Raw genomic sequence first — 27313 nt, 5'->3', positions numbered from 1 at the left:
TCGGAAATAGAAATATTTTTGTTTCCTTCTTCGATTTTATTTTTGCTGTAGTTGTGGCAAAAAAAAAAAAAAAGGGGGGGGGACTGGGTTTGGCTCCTAAATTTGGCTGGTTTGGCATAATAGGCAAATGGCTTTTCAAAGAAGGGTGGGGCATGATATAGCCAGCCCCGGTTGCATAGTCACTAGCCCGATCCCTGCTTTAACGTGAAGTGATAAAATAGGCTCCTTACCAATGGCTTCGTATAAAGTTAAGCAGCAGGATGACAGTGCCCAGGCAGTAACATGCAGTATATGGAGAGCCACAGACTCTACTGAGAACTCGGGTTTTGTGTTCCCATCTTGCTACCTAAATGAACAAAAAACAAAGGGTGTTTGAGGCAGTGAGACACATGTTGCGGTTTCTTATTTTAGTGCTGACAATGCTACCCCCGTAACAGACACAATCTTTTTATAATAACTAAAAAGTACCAGAAGCCGAATGATCATTCAAGAATTCATTAGAAAGGAGCAGAAGATATTGATCATCTTGACTCTGCACACAGGGATGGAGTTAAGAACCTCTTGACCCTAGATGACCCTTCCAGCCCTACATGTCCAAGATTCTATTATATGTTTTTTTGTTAGTAGTGGTTCTGTATTCATTCACGCGCACCCACGCATGCACAATGTATCCCTGGACGATGAATTAACACCCAGTATAGCACATTCTGTTTTCAATTTCCAATGATTTCTGAGGCAGCACAGATGCAATGAGGCTGTATGGACAAACAGACAGCAGGATCCCCACCCCAAAGATCTTATGACCTAAAGAGCATTGCCCCTGACTCATCTGGGAATTCATCAATGAATCACCAATGGGAATTTTTTCCAGTGACTTCGACAGAATTTGGACCAGGCTCACATACACAGGATTGGCACCTGCCTGATTCACGAACGTACAGATAACTTTGTGTTTGTGAACTGGCTGCAGCTATGTTAAGTGGCACATTTAGGACCAAATTCATCTGTAAAAAGGGAATGCCATGCCATTGATTTCAACCAAGTTTCACCTATTTACACCAGGGCTGAACATGGCCCGCCTTGCATGTGTCTTGTTACTCCATCTATGCATATATTCTAGGTGTATTTGATAAATGACCAGTTCTTAGAAGCAGAGAGGAGGGAATTTGGAAGGCAATGCTGGTCCAAAAGCACAAAGTGCGACCTCTGGTGAGTGAGGCAGACTTCGGCAGGTGAAGAGATGCAACACTCAGATAAGTAGGGCATCGGTTTTGCATGCCAAGAGTTGATTCAATTAGTTATGCAACAATTGTCCTGAAATTACAGATCCACTAATGACTGAGAAATCAGATTTATAGTCTCTTGCTTGCTGGTATAAATAGTTTGTATTTTAAATTGAATTTAAAGCACAGTGCATCACGCTGCTGCTAAAAAGGGATCTGCTGTTTGAGTCTATCAAAGGAAGAAACGAGGTCGGATGAGTTATGACCTTTTGGATTTTTTTTATTTTTTTTTTTTAAAAAGGACCACAAACAGATGATTGAGTCATTGGGGTGGGGGGGAGGGGTAGCTATGTGCTGGTAATTTATGCAAACTTCTTAATACTGATGCTTTCAATGGGAATTATTGTGGCTGCACTCAATTGGATTGTGACTTGAGGCTTATTTTGGAAGCATTCAACACATCCACAGAGTACTTCACTCACAGAGCAGGTCAAATACAAATCAGGACACACACTTTTCCTACAGCACCTAGATTGGCAAGGCTGCCCCTGCTGGATCAGAGTGGAGTGCATCAGTTAGTCTCTCCTGAAACACAAATCTTTGGAGGTCCACCTAGGTGACCACGTTGGTCCCTTCTGGCCTTTACAAAACAAAAAACTCTGTGCATCTTTGATACATTTTCAATGAATTTCAGCTGAGAATGAACACCTGACAGGTAGATTTCAAACTCTTCAAAGTAGAGATTGTCTCTCGCTATGTGTTTGCCCAGCACCTAGCACATTGGGGCCCCACCCAATTGTGTTGGGGGCCTCTAGGTGCTACCCCATTCCAAATAATAAATGATACAAACCACAACAATTAACGTGAAGTGATTTGGGATATACCAAATGACTATTTAGATGACTATTACTTCTATAGCACCTCTTCCTGCTGTCCACATACCTCAGCAATACGGGGGTACGGAGTGGCTAGAAGGATCTTAAAAGTGCATTAATCACACAAATTCTCTGCTGCCAGGCCCTCTTACTTTGCTGAAGTCATAACCACAGAGAATCTGACCCTACATCTATAGTATCACAGTGCCTGTGTGAGGGAGGTAGCTAAGTCTTACAGATTGAATAAGGGGTTTTGTGACTTGCCCAAAGGTCACACAACAAAAGTTTGGGTTTAGACAACAGTAAAATCCAGGTCTCCTAAAATTTAGATTGACCTTGCTCTATCCCTCTGGGGGTATATTTAAAAATTCACACCCCTGAGAGACAGATTTAAGCCAACCTGAGCCCCTCTGTAGACAGCACTAGGTCAATGGAAGAATTTAGCTACCACCTCTCGGAGCGGTGGGTTTAGTACAGCGATGGAAGAACCTCTTCCATCACTGTGATAAGTGTCCAAACCAGGGTCGCCAGCACAACCGAGGTCAGGGCTCTCCCACTTTTTACCAGCCATCAGGACGACCGATGTGGGGAGAGGTACCCCCACACTTTTAGGGTACTTCCTCCGCTCCCAGTCTAAACTATAGCAGCACAACCGCGGCGCTTCTTGTGAAAACACAGCCCAAGACTTTCACTACCTTGCAACGCTTCCCTTGCTCTTGATGAGTCCAGCAATAACCAAAAGTTATTTGTGTAACATTTTCCAGCACTCAGAATAAAAATAATTCAGTGCAAGTCTCTAGAAAGCTTGCTCTAGGGTCCCATGTACCGTGTCATTTCTTGTTAAATTTTTTCACATTGACCAGAACAGCATGCCAATATTACAAGTGATCCAACGTTTCCCACAAACCATGATTCATACTCGATTTGAGCCCTTCCCCAGCGATTTGTACAAATGCTCAAAACACAATTAAAGGAAACAAACACACACCTCAAATGGCTGCCACTGCAGTGAACAAGAAATTGATTTGGATTGCTTGGTCTTTTATAGGGGCAAAAATCTTACAGCATTTATTTCATAGAATATCAGGGTTGGAAGGGACCTCAGGAGGTCATCTAGTCCAACCCCCTGCTCAAAGTAGGACCAATCCCCAACTAAATCATTTAATTTGAGCAGGACTGTAAAAATCACATTACAAATGTGACATCCACTCCAAAAGCAGCTTCAGCTCTCAAATTTGGTTAAACATTTAATCAACTGGAAATGCTATTTATTGCTTTGCATGCACCACTGACAATATCCTTTCATTAATATTTAGTGTTTGTTCCAGGGAACTGGATTTTATTCCATCATCCAAGCGAGTTGACTTTTAAATGTGTTACATTTTAATTTGCTCATCCCCAGCTTTGAAATAGAGGCTTGGTTCTATTTTGTGTGACTCCATTTTTGTATTTGGTTTACCATAGATGTACAGCATGAAACCAGATGCCTCTGAGCCTGAGAGATCTTTGGCATCTCTATGCTAACCCATCTGTCTAGGTTGTTATCTGACCCCCCTTTCCACAGTATCAGAGCCCCTCACACTCATTAGTGAATTTAGCCTTACAAAGTACCAGTGAGGTAAGGAAGGATTAGCATTGTGTAGAAGCAACTACATCAGTGCAAACTAGGTAAGTTTAAGTTCACAACAGGAGGGTTTACATGGGGCAACCAGAATGCAACACGGTTCAGCGCTCTACAGTTCACATCCCCATAGTTCAGATTGCGGCGCCTTGTAGACAAGGCCCAAGTGACTTGTCCAAAGCCACACAGGGAGCACGTGCCAGAGCTGAGAAGTAAACCCAGATCTCCCGAGACTGAAGTTTGGTGCTTTCGCTCCGAGGCCACCCTGATGCCCATAAGAGACAGCCGAGGTGCCCTGTATGTTTTAACATGTTCTCCCATGGAGCGTAGGAAGCACCCTCTCCCGCTTGCAAAGGTGTGCTCCAGCACACGGTACGTGTGAGGAAAAGGGTGCCGGGATCTGTGGGTGCTCCTGAGCTGGTCTCCAATTCATTCTGCCTCTTTACCTGGGTTTAGGGGAGGAAGAGTGAAGGGGAAGGATTTGTCCCTAGACCTAGTGTATATTGCATCATTCACTGGCACAAGGAAATCTACCTATGCAGTGGTTAGGAAACAAGACACAGGAGAACTCTTTTCACACCGGCAGAGGCACGGTCCTGCTGACAGGCAGGTAAAACAAGCACAATTAGCGCGATGTGTCATTAACATAATTCGTGATAACAAAAGGTTGTGAAGGGTTATTAAACTTCATGTTTCAGGCCATTCTCTAACTAGTAAACACCAGGATGAGACCCAGTGAGGCAGGGGAGCAAATCACCCCACATTTGCCAGCTGCAGGGTTCTTACAGCTTCCCTTTGAAGCACCTGGTGCTGCCATTGTCGGAGACAGGACATTGGGATAGATGGACCTTGATTCTGATCCAGTGTGGCAACTCCTAGGCTCCTAAGCTGTAGTCAGTGCGACTGAGTTAAAATTATAAGAAGATCTACTGAGGGCTAGCTGCTCCTAGGTGGGTTAGCCCCAAAGGAAGGCAAAGGAGAGGGTTTGAGGTGGGGTGCAGAGTGTCCTGCTGAACTCATGGATCCTAGGGGATCTGCCAAAGATCAGAGCCACACTGCCTCCAAGCCCCGCAGCCATAGGGGAGCACAATCCCAGAAGTCATGCTGCCCACTGGCAGATGTCATTCATGGATGGATTTAGTCTGTGGCAAGTGAACCCACAGGAGTGATGGCAGACTAAGTCCACTCTGACTTCCATATGGTTAGAAGGGAAGGCAGAAACATCTCTTTATGGACCCAGTCTTCTGGGCCCTGCGACCTACACCTCACAGGAGTAGAGGGCAGCATAGCATCTGAGTTGATCCTTGTAAATTAATAAAATCCTTGCAATTCTACCATAAGACCCCTAGCAATGCACAGTTTGCCTGCCTGTACATCACCTGCATTAGCTCATGAGTATCTGGCATTATCTTGTTCATAAGTCAAACACAAGACTTCAATGCAAATCTGGGGAAAGAAGTCATCTTTCAAGCCACCCGTCTGTTCTTGTGCTTTTTGTGGCCTAGAGGACGCCTATATCTGGCCATTCTGAACCCCAAATTGCATGTGTGCTATGACAACAAACACTGATTTCTGCTGGATGGTTTCCTTGAATAATTCATTTCCTTCCTGAGTCTAGAGGATCCAATGAAACAACACATAGAATCATAGAAGATTTAGGGTTGGAAGGGACCTCAGGATGTTACCTAGTCAAACCCCCTGCTCAAAGCAGGCCCAATCCCCAACTAAATCATCCCAGCCAGGGCTTTGTAAAGCTGGGCCTTAAAAACCTCTAAGGATGGAGATTCCACCACTTCCCTAGGGAATCCATTCCAGTGCTTCACCATCCTCCTAGTGAAATAGTGTTTCCTAATATCCAACCTAGACCTCCCCCACTGCAACTTGAGACCATTGCTCCTTGTTCTGTCATCTGCCACCATGGAAAACACCCTAGCTCCATCCTCTTTGGAACCCCCCTTCAGGTAGTTGAAGGTGGCTAACAAATCCCCCCTCACTCTTCTCTTCTGCAGACTAAATAACCACAGTTTCCTCAGCCTCTCCTCATAAGTCATGTGCCCCAGCCCCTGCTCATTTTTGTTGCCCTCTGCTGGACTCTCTCCAATTTGTCCACACCCCTTCTGTAGTGGGGAGCTCAAAACTGGACACAATACTCCAAATGTGGTCTCACCAGTGCCGAATAGAGGGGAATAATCACTTTCCTTGATCTGCTCGCAATGCTCCTACTAATGCAGCCCAATATGTCGTTAGCCCTCTTGGCAACAAGGGCACACTGCTGACTCGTATCCAGCTTCTTGTCCACTGTAATCCTCAGGTCCTTCTCTGCAGAACTGCAGCTTAGCCAGTCAGTCCCCAGACTGTAGCAGTGCATGGGATTCTTCATCCTAAGTGCAGGACTCTGCACTTGTCCTTGTTGAACTTCATCAGATTTCTTTTGGCCCAATCCTCCAATTTGTCTACGTCACTCTGGACCCTATCCTTACCCTCCACAAGCTTTTCTCACATGACTGCTGGACTAAGAGAGCAGATACGGTGTATAACCCATAACCATCCAGCAACAAACAGTGCTAAGTAGATGTCTGCCATAGGTCCGATTATATTTAGCCGTGACTGTTACTGTGGACTGCATTAATAAATCACCCCAAACTGTATCACTTAACTGATCCAACACCAGTTCCCTCCCCTTGGACTTGTCCACTGACAAGGCTCAGCAGGCACGTTTTCACGTAACTGAAGAAGGACTTGAGAATGAAATGGATCCTCAGCCAGGATAGGGCTGTTGTCAAAGTGACAGCTGTCTGCGGTGAGGGAATGGAAGCATTAGCAACGCTTTAACTAGACATCATTAGCAGCGGGAGACTCAACCAGCAGGAGCTCTTCTAAGTCTCTATCTACATGCATCACAGTTTGTGCCTAAGACATCACCTGCACCCTCACACCAGGGGGTGTTCTCATCCATCGGCAAGCGTTCTGAAGGCATTTACTACACTGCCATCGGGACTCATGTTCCACTGTCAGCAAGAACGTGATCAGCAGAAGCTCTGGGCAGTCAAGGCAAGAAAAAAAAAAAAAAAAGAATAGAAAAAAACCCAAATTAATTTGTACAAGCTGGTAATTGTAGCTGCTATCTGTATGAAATCTCTAATGAGTTTATTTAAATATGTTCTCCATGCAGCTCATACAGGAATTATCAAGGTGTTTCTGCAGATGAGATATTGCCATGCAGTCTTCAAGGGACCAAGTGCTGATTAGGAGACATTAATTAGCTGTTTAAACAGTACTTGACTTGTTCTTACAATTAGCCATCATCTCACCTCGACAGTATTCCATAATACAGTAGAAGAATAGATATCAAGAGCCCATCTGAGGGTCTGGTTTTCTGAATTAAATCTTTCAGATTAAGACCATTTCCCTTTAGCTGCACGTCTGCCTCCCCCAGTGCCACTGAAAGAATGGGCGCGAGAGGAAAAGAGCCAGATTGCCTTGAATGAAAGAGGGCATTCGTGTCCCACTGACTTTCTAAAGGGACACCAGCTTTTCCAGCACATCAGATACAAATGACCGGTCTTCACCTCTTCCCCAGCCCCCGTCGACCCTTGTGCACTGCTGAGTGTCAGCTCCCAACCAGGCCTCATCAACAATGCCAGTCTTTACCCTTCAGCAGTCCCATGCTTCTTCTAACGCAGAGGTGGACAAACGTTTTGGCCCAAGGGTCACATTGGGGTTGTGAAACTGTATGGAGGACCGGATAGGGAAGGCTGTTCCTCCCCAAACAGCCTGGCCCCTGCCCCCTATCTGCCCCCTCCCACTTCCCACTCCCTGACTGCCCCCCTCAGAGCCCTCAACCCATCCAATCTCACCCCGGCTTCTTGTCCCCTGACCGCCACCCAGGGACCCCGCCCCCTATCCAACCCCCCACCCCCAGTCCTCTGACTGCTCCAACCCCATCCACATCCCTCAGGACTCCCAAGCCTATCCAATCCCCACCTCGTTCCCCATCCCCTGATCAAACCCCCAAACCTCCACATCATGCTCTCTGTCCCTTGACCACCCCCCAGAAACCCCTGCTCCTAACTGCCCCCCAGGACCTCACCCCCTATCCAACCGCTCCCTGTTCCCTGACTGCCCCCACGACTGCCTGCCCCTTTTCCAACCTCCCCCTGCCCCCTTACCAGGCTACTCAGAGCAGCAGGATTGGCTTATTGGAAAGCCCGGGAGGTGGGCAGGCACAAGCCATGCAGCCCAGCAGAAGCGATAGGTCAGAGTGTTTCCTGCGCAGCAGCAGGGGAGCGGGAACAGCAGGAGAGGGGCCGGGGACTGGCTTCCCCGGCCGGGAACTCAGGGGTCGGGCAGGACGGTCCCATGGGCTGGATGTGGCCCACGGGCGCAATCTGCCCACCTCTGCTCTAACGCCTGCATCCTTTCTCCCATGCTACCCTTTATGCACAGGCGGTGCTCCCCATAAACCCCTGCAAAGCCACTACAGTATCACCCTCCAAGTCTCTTATTAGAGCTCACCTCTACGGTGATGCCTACATAACACTGAATGACAGCTAGGCAGCTGCTGTTCTACCACTGCCGGGTATTACACTGATCACAGTCATCTCACGGTTACCTTGTAGGCCCCACAGGTTCGTTGAATCCACATGTCTCTTGTCTTAGCCTTAGATTCTAAGGTCCTGGGGTCAGGAATTGTCATTTTATGGCATGTGTACCATGCCTCGCTTAATGGGATTCTCCTCCCTGACTGGGGCTGCTAACACAATGCAAATATCGACTAATAATGCCATTGAAAAATTAAGATTTAAAAGTAGTTTCAGATGATCCAACTGCCCCTTAGTTCTGTCCACCCCAGATAACTTTTGTGCCATTGCAACCACATTTTCTTTATCAGCAACTATTTTTCCCCTCACCTGGTTGCGGTGTGAAAGAGCCACACAAAGCACAGGGGAAATGGGCAAAGTATGACCTCAGTCCCATAATGGCACCTGCTGGCACAGCTCCTGCTGCAAATGGGTAGTGGCACGGCAGTAAACCTGAACTTCAGTTTCACTGGCTGCCAAATACGTCCAGGCCTTGAACTGTGTGGGCAGAGGTCTACATTGAGTAGAACCTTACCCTTCCTGCAAGCAAGGGCATCAGAATCTGGCCCCAAGCAAACAGAAGAGTTTGTTGAGGAGAAACACACACATGGCAAATGAAGTGAACCCTGGGAGTCATCATCACAATAAGGACACTGAAGTCCAGGTGTGGGTGGGCCAGGGAAGTGGAAGACCCAAACCAAATTTAGAAAATGCCCTCTCCATAAAGAAGGGCAGGGAGGCATGGAAAGTGTTAGGTATTTTGCTTCCATTAGCTGTTCCAAATACTCCGGGCATTACCCTTTGACAACCTAACTCTGGAGAGCTGGTGTTTCACTCCTGCCATGGCTCTGAGTACTGCCATGCCAAGGCCATTCCCAGAAATGCCAACTCAGAGAGACCACGAAGACAAAGTGCTTCTCGACTCCCGGTATCGATCAGAGGGTTTCTGATAAACACAGGATGATCCATCCTGTTTTCCAGCACCCTTGGAGGAAGCCACCACCAGTTGATCTCAGACTAATAAGTTCTGCTCATATCTTCAGCTGCTAGAAGCTATTTAATTGCTTCCCTCCTGCACAGACTCAAACAGCAGCTCTGTACTGCAAGTCTTTTCTGTAGCAGCAAGGTGGTCACTTACAGACAGCAATGAGCTGGCAATGGATTTCTAAAAGAGCTTTTTAAAAATAAAAGAATAAACCTATGCAGCAACTTTAGTCAAGAATCTTCCACTAGCAGCTAGTGGATCACCAGCTTCCAACCGGTGCATGCAACTTACCAGAAAAAAAGTAAATGAAAACATTTCCCAAGGTGTTAAGTGAATGGTCTGATTGAGGGCTTGGTTACACTTGAGAATTACAGTACTAGTGGTGGCTTTACAGCGCTGTAACTTACTCCCCGTCCACACTGGCAAGGCACATACAGCGCTGCATCTCCCTGGCTACAGCGCTGCAGGTACTCCACCTCGACGAGAGGAATAAAGAGAACAGCGCTGGTGATGCAGCGCTGGGGTGCCAGCGTAAACAGTGATTAATCTTACTATGCTGTAACTGACCTCCAGAACCTTCCCATAATGCTTTTAAGTAAAGATAACACTCTTTGTTTTGTTGTGATGCCTCTGTTTGTTTTGTTGTGAACTCGGGGCTCCCCGAGCTGCTTATCTAAAAAACAAACCCAGCTCCTGTTTGCTGTGAATGAGGAAGGCAGGGGGATCCCTTTGGAATGTCCACAGCTAGTGTTTGCTTGAGGAGAGAAGCAGTGCGTCACGGGGGGGGGGGGGGGGGTCCATTTCAGAGCAGCTGCTTATCTGGTCTGTGAGGAAAAAAACAAAGACGACTATTTGCATTTAGTGAATGAAAAAGGGGTGGGGGAAGGGGTGGGAACTTGCAAGGCAGGGAGCTGACAGTGTCAGCTACAAAAAAAATCCACTCTCTGTCTCCCCCGCGCTCCCTGTCACGCTCCACCCCACCCCCCTCTTTCGAAAAGCACGTTGCAGCCACTTGAACGCTGGGATAGCTGCCTATAATGCACCACTCCCAACAGCGCTGCAAATGCTGCAAATGTGGCCACACTGCAGCGCTTTCCCTGCACAGCTGTATGAAGACAGCTTTAACTCCCAGCGCTGTACAGGGGTAGCCAAACCCGAGAGTGTCAGGACCTCTGGGCTGGACAGCTCATCTTTCCACACATTCTGTAAAGAGCCAAGTCCATTTACAGTGCTATGCCAATACTACTAATAATTAGGTATAAAATGTACCATAGCAAAATTCATGCAGTCACATTTCACAGTGAAAAGTGTAATTCCCAGTAGCTTGATAGGACCTACGACCCGTCCCTTCTTATTTTCCATTCATGACATTATCCAGCAACGAATCGGAGTAATCAACTTTCCTTATGGAATTAGTATACGGTTTTTGTTTGGTTTTGCTTCTAGGGCCTAAAAGTAATGCAAAAATAAAGGCCCTTCTGTCCAGGAACCTGGCTGGCCTTGTGATTACAGCATCAGACTAGATCCTGGATGATCGGGGCTTTGTTTCCGACTCTGGCAAGTCCAAGGTTAAACAAGAAGGTTAACCCAGGCAAGCCCTCTGTTTTTCAGGTTCCCCTTCATGGGATGATGAGACTTAACTCATTAATATTTACAAACAGTTTAGAGATCCTCAGGTGGAAGCTGCTGGTCCAATTGCAGCTGAAGTCAAGGGAGGTTATTCCATTGGCTTTACTGCTCTTTGGAACAGGCCCTGAGTTTTTGTTGTTGTTGTTTTTCAGCCAAAAGAAACAGCAGTGGAGAGTTCACACACGTGGTAGCATTTCCTAACCTGGTAAAATGGCACATGAGTGATCAGTTTACTAACTCTTGTCTCCTCTAGAATTCAACCAGCAGATGAAGGAATAGTTTCACACAGAAAATAAGGATCTGCAGAATTCCTGAGAGAGCAGAAGGCGAGAAATCCAAGGAAGAACATGAGAGACACTAACACCTGAGAAAACTGAAGAAGAGAAATCCCAGTAAACAGCAGACTTATCAAGGGGTTTTTATGCAAAAATCAAGATTGTGTATGTGTCTTGTTGGGAGAGATGCTTGGCCTAGCAGCAGGAGCAGCTCTGGCCCTAACTCTGCTGGAACTTTGACGGGGTTTTTGGGTCTCATTTTTCCAGTTGACGATACTAGCCCATCTCTCTGTGTTGAAAGGGTTTAGTATGACTACATAAGCACCAGCTGCTGTTAACACAATAGCCTATGCCGAAAATGGCAAATTAAGCACCAGAAATTAAATGGTTTTCTCTGGTGTCTCTTTTGCAAAGAGCTTGGTGCATGTTAGATACTAGAGAAGTCATTTGGGGCTGGTGTCAGATCTTCAGCAACAGGGCCAGAGTAAGACTACTCTGGGTATTAAAAAGGGGTAAAAATGAATACTAGAGAAAGCTGGGTTAATTAAACAATGCATGAGTTTAGCCTAAAGGAACTATCTCCAGCGAATGTAATTGGACTGAAACGACATAGGTCACCTCGGTTTAATAGCCTTGAGCTGGGGAAACAAAACAGTTCCTCAGGTAAACAGAGAAGGGTTTCATAAGGACTAGAGTGTAGTTTACCTCGGAGTAGTCTTTTGAGATTACTTCCACACGCACCTTTTACCTTAAATCCACCCATGATAAATAGCCTGATAATAATTTCATTTCTCTAATAGTGTTTACGTGATTTGGTGATGGAAGTCCCATCTCATTAGCCCGCTGCAATAAAAACAAGCCCCGCTCAATGTTCTCTAAAGCAGCGTAAGTTTGTAAATGTTCCATGAGCCGAATCCTCTTCCGCTTTAGCAAAAAACAAATGACGCGGAATATAATCTCACATTCACTAGCAATTTCCATCACAAAAATCTGAACACTGGCTCTTCGGAGCAGAGAGCCCATTGTTTGCATAACAGGATCCGAGCTGAAGATAGACAAATTCAAATTGTAAATAAGGTTTAATTTAAAAAACCAACAACACTGCAAGTAATTAACCACTGGAACAGCTTCCCAACAGAGGTGGTGGAGTCTTTAAATCCAGACTGTGTGTCTTTCTACAAGATATGCTCTAGCTAGATGTTATTGGACTCAATGGAAGAATTACCGGGTTGGGGCCTCTGGCCCGTGCCAGGTTGGAGGTTACACTAGATGATTGCAATGGTCCTTTCTGGCTTTAGCATTTACACACAAAAATGCTACAAAAATACGAATTGATCCACAACACCCTAAGGGAGGTGGAAAGCTATTCTGAACTCCCACTTTAAGGTGTGGCACAGACATGCAACGTTCCTTGGCCAAGATCATATTATGCAGCGCAGATAGAGTACAGGATATAATGGAGGAGTTCTGTGCTCCCAGTCTTGTGTTTAAGTCACCAGACCACATTGCTAAAATACACTGAATACCCACTTCACTCCCTGTACAACCACAAGCAGAGTCTCTTGGAGTAAAAACAAAGCCAGCTGCAGAAACTTATGTTTATGAGCAAAGGAATGGGCCCAGATGGAGCAGGTCACGGTGGAAGGGGTTCAGGGAATGTATTCATATTTGGGGTTTGTACCAGAGGTAACCTGGAAGAACACTAGTCCTAGGGCTAGCTGGATGTTACTTATTTCAGTTATTCCTAGGACAGAAAGTGACAGGTGTTTGTTTAATGGAATTTTGCCCAACTTTTGGGAGGGAGGGCGGGGGAGGGGACTTGCAGTTTCAGCGACTTTGATTTATGCACAACTTCACTTTATTTACAACTCTAATTAAATGGTTACTTCTGCATACTAACTCCCCCAGCCCTGTACTTTCCCATTTTTGATGCAAAAGCCATTTTCACCCCCAAATATAGGCCCATTTTTCCTTGTAACATTCAGTGACCAGGCTCATTCTCAAATCCGTAACAAAAGGTCAAAGGAGGGGAGGGGATTTTCACTTGGTTTAGAATACTGTGCTCATCTCTCAACCTGAGTTTGCTTTCATACAAGCCAGTTTACGTTCCAAAGAACTGAGATGACTTACTAAGGGTTGTGATGGCCATTTTAAAATCAAGATTGGAGGGTTTTCTAAAAGACATGCTCTAGTTCAAACAGGAACTAATTTGGGGAATTCCTATGGCCAGTGTTAGACGAAAGGTCAGACTAGATGACCGTAGTGGTCCCTTCCAGCCTTAGAAGAATATATTTTTGGGAGAAAAAAAAAATATCAAAATCACTGTTACCATTTCAGTGCTGCTGACAAGTGTTAATATCAAGGAAATCAAGGCACATCATCTTTCCCTAAACCTCTGAAAGCACCTGGCTTCGGGCTAGATTACGAAAGTCAACAGAGCTATTTGTTTTAATATAAATTCACCCTTCCTCATGTTGGTGAACACTATCTAGCCCACAGAGTTTACACTGCAGAACAATGTTCAGAGTCACTCGCACACGGGTTATCAGAGATCTTACTGCGTTACGTTGCCCTCCCACCTCATCCTCTTTACCAACGATATCACTTTTGGCAGCTTATTTGACCACCTCTTTCTTAAGCTTAACTGGGTTTGTTTCCATGCCATCCTCTCTGCACGGAGCATTCTTCCTGAGCCAGTGCACAAAGCGACATTCCTCTCCTGGTTTAGGCCATGATTCATCGAAGTGCCTAAGTCTTATTGAAGTCAATGGGATTTAAAAGACATGCCTGCATGCTTTACTGAACAGGCCTTATCTCTATTCTGAAGAGCCACTTCTACTGTGACATCTACAAAAAAGTTACTCAACAATGATATTTACAGATCCTAGGTAGCCTTTCCCTCCTATCCTGTCCCCCCTGCTCCATTGTGACATTTCTGAAATCAGACCCTGATCCTGACATCTGGCCCACATGGGCAGAAAAGAGCATCAGGATGGAATCTCTCTGAAGTCAATGGTGTAGCCCAGGTGGAATCAACTGCAGGAATGGGGCCCCTAGACTTTGGGGGACCTGTTTATGTCTTTTTATATTGTGAGGCACCTATTACACTTTTGGATGCTGTCAAATAATAAATGCAAATCTGTAGCCAAACTCACCACCGCAGTAGCAATTAATATTGGTCAAATATAGTTAGGGGGTTTGGCTATACTAAAAATGGTCAGCAGCACTTGGCAAATGCAGCCACCTAACAAACGTATCTGAGTGCCCAAATCTCCACTGAGGCACCCGCAGAAACAGTAAGTATTTTAACCATCTGCCAATCTTTTAAATGTCACATTATCAGTAGGTGCCACAGTGTTTTAGTGACTGAGCTCTGAAATCACTCCTAGCAAGTTTTGAAAGATCAAGTGGTTCCAGGTGTAATAGAAATGAAGCAATCTGAGGAATCTGATATTTATTAAATCCTCTGATCATTGCTCTAGTAAGGCATGAGAGCTAACTTGAGTTGCTTCTTGTTCTTCCATAGGACATTGCAACATACCACAGTGGTTCCTCTGACGCATCACGACATTAGGGGTTGCAAAAGGGGCCAATCTTGCCATCTTTGCTTACGCTGAGTTGTACCTCACTGTGCAAGTAGCTTGGAACCCAGTTAATTTCTGACTTCCCTCTTCATTCACCTGAAAATTTAGGTTGGGGAGATGGACCGGCTAAGATGTCAAGTAGGACAATTGTTAAAGATTCAGAAGATGAAGACAGCCCTTCCAGCATACTCCGTTAACGGGTGGGGGAGGGACAATCTGGAGGTTTTGGAGAAACTATAAACATAAGCTTCTCAAACGGCAAACACATCAACATACAACCATCCCATTATGGCCAAACAAGGAAAAACCAAACTACACCATGCCAAATCTTCAGCTGGACGTAGAATCAGAGAACTGGAAGGGACTTTGAGAGGTCATCTAGACTTGCCGTGACTGCAGGGGACAGGACTAAGTATTATCTAGTTCTCAAACTGGGGGTCACAAGGTTATTATATGGGGGGTCATGAGCTGTCAACTTCCACCGCAAACCCTGCTTTGCCTCCAGCATTTATAATAGTGTTAAATATAAAAAAATGAGTTTTTAAATTGATGGAGAAGGGGTCCACACTCAGAAGCTTGCTACATAAAAGGGACCACCAGCACAAAAGTTTGAGAATCACTTATCTAGACCATTCCTGACAGGTGTTTGTCTAGTCTGCTCTTAAAAATCTCCACAGATGGAGATTCCACAACCTCCCTAGGCAATTTATTCCAGTGCTTAACCACCCTGACAGTTAGGACGTTTTTCCTAATGTCCAATTTAAACCTCCCTTGCTGCAATTTAAGCCCATTGCTTCTGGTCCTATCCTCAGAGGTTAAGAAGAATAATTTTTCTCCCTCCTCCTTGTAACAACCTTTTAGGTACTTGAAAACTGTTATGTCCCCTCTCAGTCTTCTCTTCTCCATCTCAACCACAACCAATTTTTTCAATCTTCCCTCATAGATCATGCTTTCCAGAGCTTTTTGTTGCTCTTCTCTGGACTCTCTCCAATTTGTCCACATCTTTCCTGAACTGTGGCACCCAGAACTGGACACAATACTCCAGTTAAGGCCTAATCAGCGCAGAGTAGAGCAGAAGAATGACTTCTTGTGTCTTGCTTACAACACTCCTGCTAATACAGCTCAGAATGATATTAGCTTTGTTTGCAACAGCATTACACAGTTGACTCATATTTAGCTTATGGTCCACTCTGACCCCCATATCTCTTTCCGCAGTACTCCTTCCTGGGCAGTCATTTCCCATTTTGTATGTGTGCAACTGATTGTTCCTTCCTAAGCGGCGTACTTTGCATTTTCCCTTATTGAATTTCATCCTATTTATTTCAGACCATTTCTCCAGTTTGTCCAGATCATTTTGAATTTTAATCCTATCCTCCAAAGCACTTCCAACCCCTCCCAGCTTGGTATCATCCACAAACTTTATAAGTTTACTCTGTATGCCACTATCTAAATAATTGATGAAGATATTGAACAGAACTGGACTCAGAACCGATCCCTGCAGAAACCCATTCTTTATGCCCTTCCAGCATGACTGTGAACTACTGATAACTACTGTCTGGGAATGGTTTTCCAACCAGTTTTGCACCCCCCTTATAGTAGCTCCATCTAGGTTGCATTTCCCTAGTTTGTTTATGAGATGCTCATATGACACAGTATCAAAAGCTTTATTAAAGTCAAGATATACCACATCTACTGCTTCCCCCCAGCCACAAGGCTTGTTATCCTGTGAAAGAAAGCTATCAGGTTGATTTGACATGATTTTTTCTTGACAAATCCATGCTGTTACTTATTACCTTATTATCTTCTAGAGGTTTGCAAACTGATTGCTTAATTATTTGCTCCATTATCTTTCCAGGTACAGAAGTTAAGCTGACTGGTCTGTAATTCCCTGGGTTGTCCTTATTTCCCTTTTTATAGATGGGCACTATCTGTGCCCTTTTGCAGTCATCTGGAATCTCCCCTGACTTCTCAAAAATAATTTCTAAATGCTCAGATATCTGCTCAGTCAGCTCCTTGAGTATTCTAGGATGCATTTAATCAGGCCCTGGTAACTTGAAGACATCTAGTTTGTCTAAGTAAATTTTTAACTTGTTCTTTCCCCATTTTAGCCACTTCAGATCCTACCTCATTTCACTGGTATTCACTATGTTAGACATCAAATCACAGCCCACCTGCTTGGTGAAAACTGAAACAAAGAAGTCATTAAGCACCTCTGCCATTTACGCATTTTCTGTTGCTGTTTTTTCCCCCTTCACTGAGTAATGGTCCTACCCAGTCCTTGACCTTCCTCTTGTTTCTAATGTATTTGTAGAATGTTTTCTTGTTACCCTTTATGTCTCTGGCCACGTCCACACTACAGAGTAAAATCAAAATTAATAAAATAGATTTTATAAAACAGGTTTTATAAAATCGATTTTACGCGTCCACACTAGGGCACATTACTTCGGTGGTGTGCGTCCATGGTCCCAGGCTATCATCGATTTCTGGAGCGGTGCACTTTGGGTAGCTCAGTAAAAGAATGGGACCAATAACTTCAATTTCCATCCACACTAATCCTAAATCGATATAGTAATATCGATTTTAGAGTTACTCCTCTCGTTGAGCAGGAGTATAGAAATCGATTTTAAGACCCTTAAAATCGATTTTAAGTGCCTTGTAGTGTGGACGGGTACAGCGTTAAATCGATTTAATGCTGTAGTGTGGACCAGGCTTCTATCTAGTTTGATCTTGCTTTGTGCCTTGGCCTTTCTAATTTTGTCCCTACCTACTAGTGTTATTTGTTTATATTCATTCTTTGTAAGTTTGACATGTTGGTTTTCAAACCTAAACAGGGATTTGCAATTTGTCTCCCCTAATTGCTCTGCTTAGATTCCAGCTCTGCCCACCTCATTAGCCACACAGTCGAATTCAATACTAAATCGGGATCATTCCTATTGCTACACTACCGTGCAGGCAGGGGATGGACTTTGGAGGGAAGAAAACAACATCTCCTCAGCAAGTAAAAATTACAATCATCAGCCAGTGGCTGATTAGGGATAGCAACACAGTTCCTAATGTAAACAGCCTGGATGGCATGATTAGTATACCAAGTACACATCTCAAGAAGTCTGAACCTTGCTCACCCTTAGTATGGTACCTAATGTTCTCCATTAGCATCTCTCTGTTCAATGCAGAGAGTGTCCTGCAGCAGTTTGTAATTAGGCACAACAGTTAAATCGACAGGAAACAATTAAAAGTGTTATGTACATTGAGCAGTTAGAACGCTAGTGGTGTCAAACATTGACATGTAAAATAAAAACACAATACTCTCCCATAATAGAAACCAAAACAAAGAAACCCTGCAATGAAAGGAAACGATTGAAGATTAGCCTGTAATTAATTTTGCAGTCTCTTTACTGTTTATTTCAATGTCACATTCTCAGAATGACACACCAACATATATTCAGTGCTATACAAATCACAGATCTTCATTAAACGTAATGACTCTCCTGGTTCAATCATTTTTTGGGACTGAATCTGGGACCTCTGGATCGAAAAGGGTTAATTTCTACGGCTTCTGCTAAAGGATAAAGACTATTAATTTAGAGGCAAGAGCACCACTCATTAATCTCTATACACGACCTAACCACTAGAGGGGGACAAAGAACTGCACTGTGTTAGTGCACTTGGCACAGGTCTCTAGAACTGAGACCTCAGCAGAGGAATGGTCTTCTTGATGAGTGTGCTGCAGACATGAATTTCAGCCTGGCCCTGCGCCCAAGCACAAGCTGAGTAAATCAAGCACAGAGGAGACTAGAAGCACTGAAAAGCTCAGAGAATAACTCAGATTTTTGTGTTTTTAAAGCTTATACCGTATTATGAAATTTTTGACTCCTTTCTACGGGGTATCAAGGGGAAAACTTGGGACTTTAGGAGGAATCAGAATGTGGCCTGGAGAACCAGGAAAGGAATTTAACACTCCAGAGAGTAACTGAAGGCAGCATGCAGGCAGCTGTCAGAGAAACAGACAAATGGGGCATCCAGACTGACATCACTGATGGAGTGGAAGGGCCTGCAGTGACAGAAAGTGCAAGGGCTTTGTGTATCCACACAGCACTAAACTCCTGCCCCACCATGCACTGGACTCTCAGGGAGCAGTCTTTTCTTGGGCTGTTCCGAAGTCCTGGTCAGGACGATAAAAGGGACATACCCAGTGACAAACGGGGTACCTTATCCCCTATGAGCATATGCAAAGTGTGGCCCCATGTACAGCAAGTCACACAGTTCTGCTGAAGTGGGGGAAAAAACCCACTTGCCATCAAGTCTCCTTGAGGCGAGAAGCTAAAATCAGCATTCATCTCCTTGGGTGCTCTCCTCAGGAGGCTTTGCAATCAGTAGCTATGGAAGCGCAGTCCTTTGCTGACTACAGCCTTAATCTGCAGCATACTTCTAACAGGAAGAACAAGGGAAAAAATGATGTTTAGAATCCTGTGCATACATTTCAATAGGGCAAAATAATCAGATTAAAAACAAATGCAAAGGGAAACGAATAATTTATGCCATCTGCGGACTACTTCTCTGCATTGCAAATGAGAGCTCATAACAAGTCCACCCTTATGGACACTTTGTACTTGGCGTAAGCTCTCCCAAAGGGTGCTAAGGGGGAAAAAAAAAAAAAAACCTCAGAGTACAAAACCGGAGAGAAATCTAATACCCCTTCACAAAGCAGTGAGAGTTAATTTGAAGAGAGTACTTATTGTATTGGCTTCACTCGACTGAGCACAAAATTCGGCTAGAAGGCTTCTGATTCTCTCTATGTACAACCACAGTTCAAAATATCATGTTCCATGTTCCATGGTAACTTATACTTTGGAACATTTCCCATGGATCTTTGAGGACAAGAATGTTTATGATTTTGCTGTCATCTGAAAGGCCAACAATAGATAAGGACAATTTGATCTTTATCTAATACAGGGAGTGCAGCACTCTGTTCTTCTGTCCTTGGGGATGAGATGTTCAAACTCCACAACATAACAAGCAGGAGACTAGCTCAGAAAAGGTCCTTTTTTTAAACTTCTTTTTCAAAGGGACTGCAGAAATAATTGGACTTGCCTTACTTTTCTCATAATGGTTCATCATAATGGTATCATTACTGGACTCCGAAGGACATAGTGCAATGTGAGAGAGATTGGGGAGTTGAGTTGCTTTTTAGACAACTGCAAAAAAGAATCCAAAGAGCTAAATACATAAGTAGATTGGAAAAGGAGTGACAAGGATTAAAAAAACAGGTATATTTTGATCACTGGGATCTTTATAGCAGACACCAGTTTTAGCCTGCACGCACTTATATGTGTATGCTCAATGCAAGAAATATAACTCAAAAATAAAAAACTATTAGAGTCTTTAATAGAAATAATGATCTTCTTCCATAAGAGTTTATTCTCATTTTATAGCATGGGTCTTTCATGCTAAGCGTACATAAATCCCTGCATGAAGTCTAAGAGTGGTATACAGGAGATGGTCTTTTTCTTCACACATTTTTATCCGAGGAGCATGCCTGGCAAATGGATAGAAGAGCTTTACACACGGAACGATTTGCGCTAGGATTCACTCCATAAATTACTATACTACACAAAACTGATAGAGCACAGTCAATGGACAAACTCAGGCTGGGCATGTTATAAAGAAATGCTGAGTTGACAAACACATAGGCAGCTGACTCATTATGCATAGAAAACTATAGTGGCTGGAAGCATCAAACTTGGAGGACAAGATTCAAGGAGATTCTGCTTTGGGTTATGTTGGTATAAAACTGGCATGACAGAGCCCCCACTGAAGTCCATAGATTTATGTTAATGTAAATGAAAGAAGAATCTGACCCTCTCACTCAATACTCTCATTTCATGGTCTGTGTACCTCCATACTTATCTCATTGCAGAGTGTGGAACAGTATAGAATGACATTAGCTGTATCCATTATTTCAAATGAAAAGCCACTATATTTCTGTAATGGGTCCGGCAAAGCAATGTCATTAAGCAGAACCTGGAGTCTGAGTATAGTATTAGTGCATTTCTACAGATGCACCAGAAATAATCAGTATGTCAGAAGTTCACATCAAAGGCTGCCTATGTAGCTAGATCTTGACATACAAGACCATATGTGACATTATTGACATGAACTGGGACTGTATAGATCATTGTTGCAACCAAGGTCCTATAGTTGCACAAAATCTTGTACAAAGGAGGTCAAGTAAGGTGTCTATGAAAAGGTTGTAATTCGCTGGTTATGGTTATGCTGTCCGTACGTGTGCATCATTTTTTAATTTGAAGTTATAAATATTGGCTACATACTTGTATCTCAATGTGTTTGATTCTAAGGGCTTGTCTACATCAGAAAGTTGCAGCGCTGGTGAGGGAGTTACAGCGCTGCAACTTAGGAGGTGTACACATCTGCAGGGCACCACCAGCGCTGCAACTCCCTGTTTGCAGCGCTGGCCGTACTCCCGTTTTGTCTCGGGTGTAGAGGATCCAGCGCTGGTGATCCAGCGCTGGTAATCAAATATAGACACTTACCAGCGCTTTTCTTGACCTCCGTGGAATAAGCAGGTATCCCAGCATACCTGAGGAAGCCTCTGGTAATCAAGCTGGTCTCCTTCCCCGGTTTGCTCTCGCGTTCCCCGAACCCCGAGCAAGCAGGTCTCCTTCCCTGAGGTTTGCTGGGTGGTTCCGGGAACGCGAGAGCAAACCGGGAAAGGAGACCAGCTTCGCCGCGGTTTGCTCTCGCGTTCCCCGAACCCCGAGCAAGCAGGTCTCCTTCCCTGAGGTTTGCTGGGTGGTTCCGGAAACGCGAGAGCAAACCGGGAAAGGAGACCAGCTTCGCCGCGGTTTGCTCTCGCGTTTCCCGGAACCACTCTGCAAACCGCAGGGAAGGAGACCTGCTTGTTCGGGGAACGCGAGAGCAAACCGCGGTGAAGCTGGTCTCCTTTCCCGGGTTTGCTCTCGCGTTCCCCGAACCACCCAGCAAACCGCAGGGAAGGAGACCTGCTTGTTCGGGGGTTCGGGGAACGAGAGAGCAAACCGGGAAAGGAGACCAGCTTCGCCGCGGTTTGCTCTCGCGTTCCCCGAACCTCCCTTGAAGCCGCCCAACAGCGCTGCAGTGTGGCCACATCTAACACCACTTGCAGCGCTGGTTGCTGTAAGTGTGGCCACTCTGCAGCGCTGGCCCTATACAGCTGTACTAATACAGCTGTAACAACCAGCGCTGCAAAATTTTAGATGTAGACATGGCCTAAGTAGCATTAGTGAAGCATTTGGTCAGCTTCTTGAGAAAGGAATTTTCAGATTAAGTGCCCAATCAAGAAATACTTAACTGATAATGGACCTTGGGGGACTCCAATCCACATATGAAAAGCCTCCCTGGGGACATTCAAGGTAGCATGTGAGCAATGGCTGCTCTACCTGTAAAGAACTGAGTCATGCATGGACGTGGAGGGAGGGATAGCTCAGTGCTTTGAGCATTGGCCTGCTAAACCCAGGGTTGTGAGTTCAATCCCTGAGGGGGCCATTTGGGGGAACTGAGGTAAAAACCTGGGGATTAGTCCTGCTTTGAGCAGGGGGTTGGACTAGATGACCTCCTGAGGTTCCTTCCAACCTTAAGATTCTACGTGACCCCAAACTTCACCTGGCTGTGATTTTCCACTGTAAGAACAAAAGGGTCCTTCTAAATGGGAAAGAATATAAAAGGCCCTGGAAACCCCTCCATTTTGTCTTCAATTCTGCTTCTTACCCCTGGAGGAACTTTGCTACACTGAAGCTCTAAACAATGGATTGAATGACCCATCCAAGGTGTGGATGTGCTCCAAAGGCTTGATTTGTACCTGCAGTTTATTCCATCACTGCTACAAGCCTGAAGCAAGAGCTTTGCCATTGCTGTATGTAATTGATTACTTTAACCAAGTTTAGCTCTCATCTATATTTCCTTCTTTTTATGAATAAACCTTTAAGATGCTAAAGAACTGGCAACAGTGTGATTTGTGGGTAAGATCTGACTTGCATCTGGAGCTTGGTCCTTTGGGATCAGGAGAACCTTTTCTCCTTTTGCTGGGGTATTGGTTTTCATAACCATTTATCCCTGTGAGGAGTGGTGCTGGTGGTAATAAAAGGGAACTGGACTATCTGAGGGTTGCTTGTGGGACTTCTGGTTAGCCAGCAGGGTAAAACCGAAGTTTTCTGTTTGGCTGGTTTGCCTTGGGCTATGACTACTCTGCTCTAGGCAATTTGTCCTGAATTGATACTCTCTGTTACGTCCCACCGAAGGCCATGTTGTTACACCATAATAACTTCAGAAGACAAGCTATTTAGGAGGAAATCAACACACTGAGAAGTCAACTTTTTCTGAAACCAAGTATTCCCAACCATGAAAGCTATTAGTGGCAGACCCTGAGTTGTTCTGGGCCCTTGGGTCAGTGAATATGAAAGAGCCACCAAACACATCATTATTCTGGAGCACATTACTATTTACCAAGTCAGCAATTCATGGTACGAGCCCTTGCTTGCTAATGATTAGGAATTCCTAGATCCTTCAACGAGATCACAGCTTCCATGCCAGTGTCCAAGCTTCCTGTCTATGGTGCTGTCGCCTACTGCAGCACATGCAATTTGCTCACTTTACTTTCTGAGCAATCACATCTCTAGAAATCACTTGAGAAAGTTTTGGAACAATATTAGATCCATTTAGTTTGCCAGCCTTGAGAGTAAAATGACTGGATATACAGTCATTCAAAAAACATTTTTTTTTTTATAAAAATACACCTGAAAGGTCACTTACTAGGAACAGCTCACAGTTAAGAGTGAAATCTAATTTGAGGAAGCTGCAGTAATCCCATTTTGAATACAAGTGGCTGTGTTAGCCGCAAAGCAAACCTGAACAAGCATTAACCTACTTCTGCCCCCTTTCAGGGACATCTATTGTAGCAGTGACATTCATGATGATAATGGGAGAGAAATGTAATCTTCCTGTGTCTGAGTATGTTGCAATCTTCTCTCCATAATAGTCGGACATTAAGATAGAGCATCTTTATTATCAAAGATGGTTCTGCACCCAAACCTTCAATCCCAACTCTAGGGCTATTTGAAATCCAAACCCAGACCTGAATTTAACAGATACAGTGGGAACTGCAGATCTGAAACCAATCACTTTCCTGTCCTCCCCGGTTCTGAATTTTGTAGACTTATTGTACTGCTGCTGAAGACCACATGATCATGTGTCTTCTACTTGTGGCGTTGCCCTGGCAGGCATCAAGACTCCATGGGGTCCCGTTCTCCAAGGAATCTTCAGCCCACCAGAATAACTGAAGAAACTCAATTTTCTGCCCCCATAAATAGCTTCCCCAGCATAGATAAGAATGGGGCCATAGGAAGCCAAGAGTAAGTAGCAAATGCAGGTAGAATTCTTGAACACGGGGTGATCAATGCACAAAACAGGTCAAACCTTAGGTGCATTTATACCCAAATGTAGGCAAAGCATTTACCCATCTCTTCTGCTTCTCTAGCTTGCTTTGACGTTCCTCCACATATCTTCTAATTTAACCTATGAAGGCAAAGAACTTGCCTTCCAACCAGCAATCACATCCTTTTTGGAATGGGCACCTGCGGAAGTCTTCTGGATAGAATGCTTCTTCCTGCTGTGAGCAGAGCTCCTCTCCCAATCACAGTGCCCTTTGCTTTAAATGTTAAACCCTATAGGACCAGCTAGCCACCCTATGCCTTCAGCCACTCCAGGCAAGTTCTGCATGTGCAGTGCTCCACTGGAAATCAATGTGAGCCGTGTATTCATAGATTGATTATAAAGCCAGAAGAGATCATTGTGATCAACTTGCCCTTCTGTATAATACAGGCCCTAGGACTTCCCTGAATTAAAACCTGTTACAACAGGAAGGAGAGAATTCACCAAACAGGCCTTGGTAAGTTCAGAGGCGGCTCTAGCTTTTTTGCTGCCCCAAGCATGGCAGTTAGGCAGCCTTCGGTGACTTGCCTGTGGGAGGTCCGCCAGTCCCGCGGCTTCAGCAGACCTGCCGCCAAATTGCTGCCAAATCCATGGGACCGGGGACCTCCCGCAGGCATGTCGCCAAAGGCTGCCTGACTGCTGCCCTCGCAGGGACTGGCAGGGCGCCCCCCGTGGCTTGCTGCCCCAGGCAGGTGCTTGGAGCGCTGGTGCCTGGAGCCGCCGCTGGGTAAGTTGGTCCGATGGTGAATTTCTCTCACTGCTAAAAAGCTGCATCTGATTTCCTGTCTGAATTTGTCTAACTTCAACTCCCAGCCACTGGAGCTGGTTATACCTGGCTCTGCTAGACTGAAGAGACAATTAACAAAATTTCCGTTCCCCAGGCAGGTGCTAAGAGACCGTGACCTTCTCCTTCTCTTGGACAACCTAAATCAATTGAGTTCCTTGAGTCTTTCACTACAAGGCATCTTTTCCAACCCTTTAATGTATGTGCATCAAAGATAGAATTCACCTCACGGTTGCTGGGGAAGGTGACCAAAGCAAAGAGCACAGATTAGTTCAAGGGACGCATGCATTTGCTTCTGAAAAAGGGCAGGGAAAGACCAGGAAGGGGGCACTAAAGGATCATTTGAAGAGCAACACTTGGACCAGAGGAACTTTCCTGTTCCTAAAAACACTTCTGTACTTTTATGGCACAGAGTCAGCACAGTTACATGGTGGATCTGATCTTAGGCTTCATGACTAGAGGGGAAAAGACCCCACCCACCCACATATGGGAGCTGTGCCATTCTGGGGAAAGGATGCCACACTTTGGAACTGAGAAAGCTCATATCATACATTTGCTGATTGGGTCTTTAGTATTTTAACTGACCAGTCTGAATTCCTGATACTCTCATGCCACAAGGCTGGCGGTGCCTGGTGAGTGAAATTCACAACCCCGTAAGCAAAGCAACGGTAACAGGTTGTGGGAGGTGATGCTATACTGGTTTTGCAAGGAATGGAAAGAGTATCTGGTCCAACCTCTCTCAAGGGATTTCTTTCCCTGCTTGCCAGACCCTTCCCCTCCTTCGGCTCATAGGCCAGAGGTGGTCAAACTACGGCCCGCAGGACCCTCCTGCCCGGCCCCTGAGCTCATGTCTATGCTGTTGTCCCCCTTCCCCCACAGCCTCAGCTCACTGTGTCGCCAGCGCAATGCTCTGGGTAGTGGGGCTGCAAGCCCCTGCCAGGCAGTGCAGCTGCCGAGCCACATCCTGACCCAGTTCTCTGTGCTGCACGGTGGCGTGGCTGGGTCCAGCCGGGCAGCACAGCTGCCTATCCTGGTGCTCTGGGCAGCGCAGCTATAGTGCCACCAGCCACTAGCGCTCCAGGCAGCGTGGGTTGGATAGAGGGCAAGGGAGTTCGGGGTGGTGGTCAGGGGTGTGGATAGGGGTCGGGGTGGTCAGAGGGTGGGAAACAGGGGGGTTGAATGGAGGCAGAGGTCCCCAGGGGGTAGTAAGGAAGGAGAGGGGAGGTTGGATGGGGCAGCAGGGCAATAGGTCCAGGGGTGGTCAGGGGACAGGGAAAGGGTGGGTTGGATGGGGCAGGAGTCGTGGGGGGGCATCAGAGGGCAAGAAGCACGGGGGGGGTTGGATGGGGGCAGGGGCCAGGCCACGCCTGGCTGTTTGTGAAGGCACAGCCTCCCCTAATTGGCCCTCCCTACAATTTCAGAAATCCGACATGGCCTCAGGCCAAAAAAAAAAAAAAAAAAAAGTTTGCCCACCCTTGTCATAGGCAAATCCATGCCCACAAAATACCGGTCAGATCAGAAACTCATTCTTAGGAACGAGGCATAAGACACAACCGACTTCACAAACAAACTTGTTCTGGAAAGGAATGAGGGTTGTATCTTTAATCTAAAGACAACCCGGAGCTGTCCATTTAAAAGTGTTTTCCCAGCCCCTCTCTCTGGTAGTTACATGGCCCCAGTCACTGTAGTATCCGAGTGCATGACACTCTCAGAAAGTGACTTGTAACTAGCCCTGAGACAAATGGCAGATGTCCAGAAGCCATGTAGTCACATACTACAGTGATGGAGGTGATACAAGTACAAGAGGGGGGAAACAAGGGACTGGAGAGAAGAAGCCTGCACCTTTTAACTGGGACAAGGTTCCTAACGGATACCAGGACGCTGTGCCCAACAGATGCAGTTGTCATCCAAGCTCTCTCATTTCACACACAATACAACATGAATACACTCTACTTTTGTCGAGTGTCATCTTAAGGTACTTATTTCATCAGAGAAACAACGGTAAAGAAAAAGGAGACAGAGAAAGGTAGAGACAGGTATATTTTATTCTCTCTTTTGCATTGAACTCAAGAACTTGATAACAAATATCCTTCAGGGTTCATCAATGAGGACAAGTTTCAGTACATAGGACTTTTTTCAAAAACGGGGGGGGGAGGGGGCAGAAGGAATCTTGTTGCTTCATCGCCCCCTGCTGACCAACTTCAGAAATGACACAGGCTGGTTCCAAACCAAGGCCAATCCATTCCCCCTGCTACGAAAGGCCTAACTGGGGAA

General features: G+C 45.3%; 1 protein-coding gene across 2 annotated transcripts in view; it reads right to left on the bottom strand.

Annotated features, from left to right (window-relative positions):
• The window catches only part of PEMT (phosphatidylethanolamine N-methyltransferase), a 93659-nt gene that overhangs the window by 49741 nt on the left and 16605 nt on the right, over window positions 1-27313 (bottom strand). For both annotated transcript variants that reach the window (XM_050967881.1, XM_050967880.1), the window contains exon 3: window positions 231-346. In XM_050967881.1, coding sequence (XP_050823838.1) covers window positions 231-346 — 116 coding nt within the window. The remainder of the gene's footprint in view (window positions 1-230; window positions 347-27313) is intronic.

The sequence above is a fragment of the Gopherus flavomarginatus genome, chromosome 9, assembly GCF_025201925.1.
Source record: "Gopherus flavomarginatus isolate rGopFla2 chromosome 9, rGopFla2.mat.asm, whole genome shotgun sequence".
Classification (NCBI taxonomy): Eukaryota; Metazoa; Chordata; order Testudines; family Testudinidae; genus Gopherus; species Gopherus flavomarginatus.
Note: the sequence above shows the minus strand (reverse complement) of the source record. Positions and strands in the feature narration are given on the sequence as shown.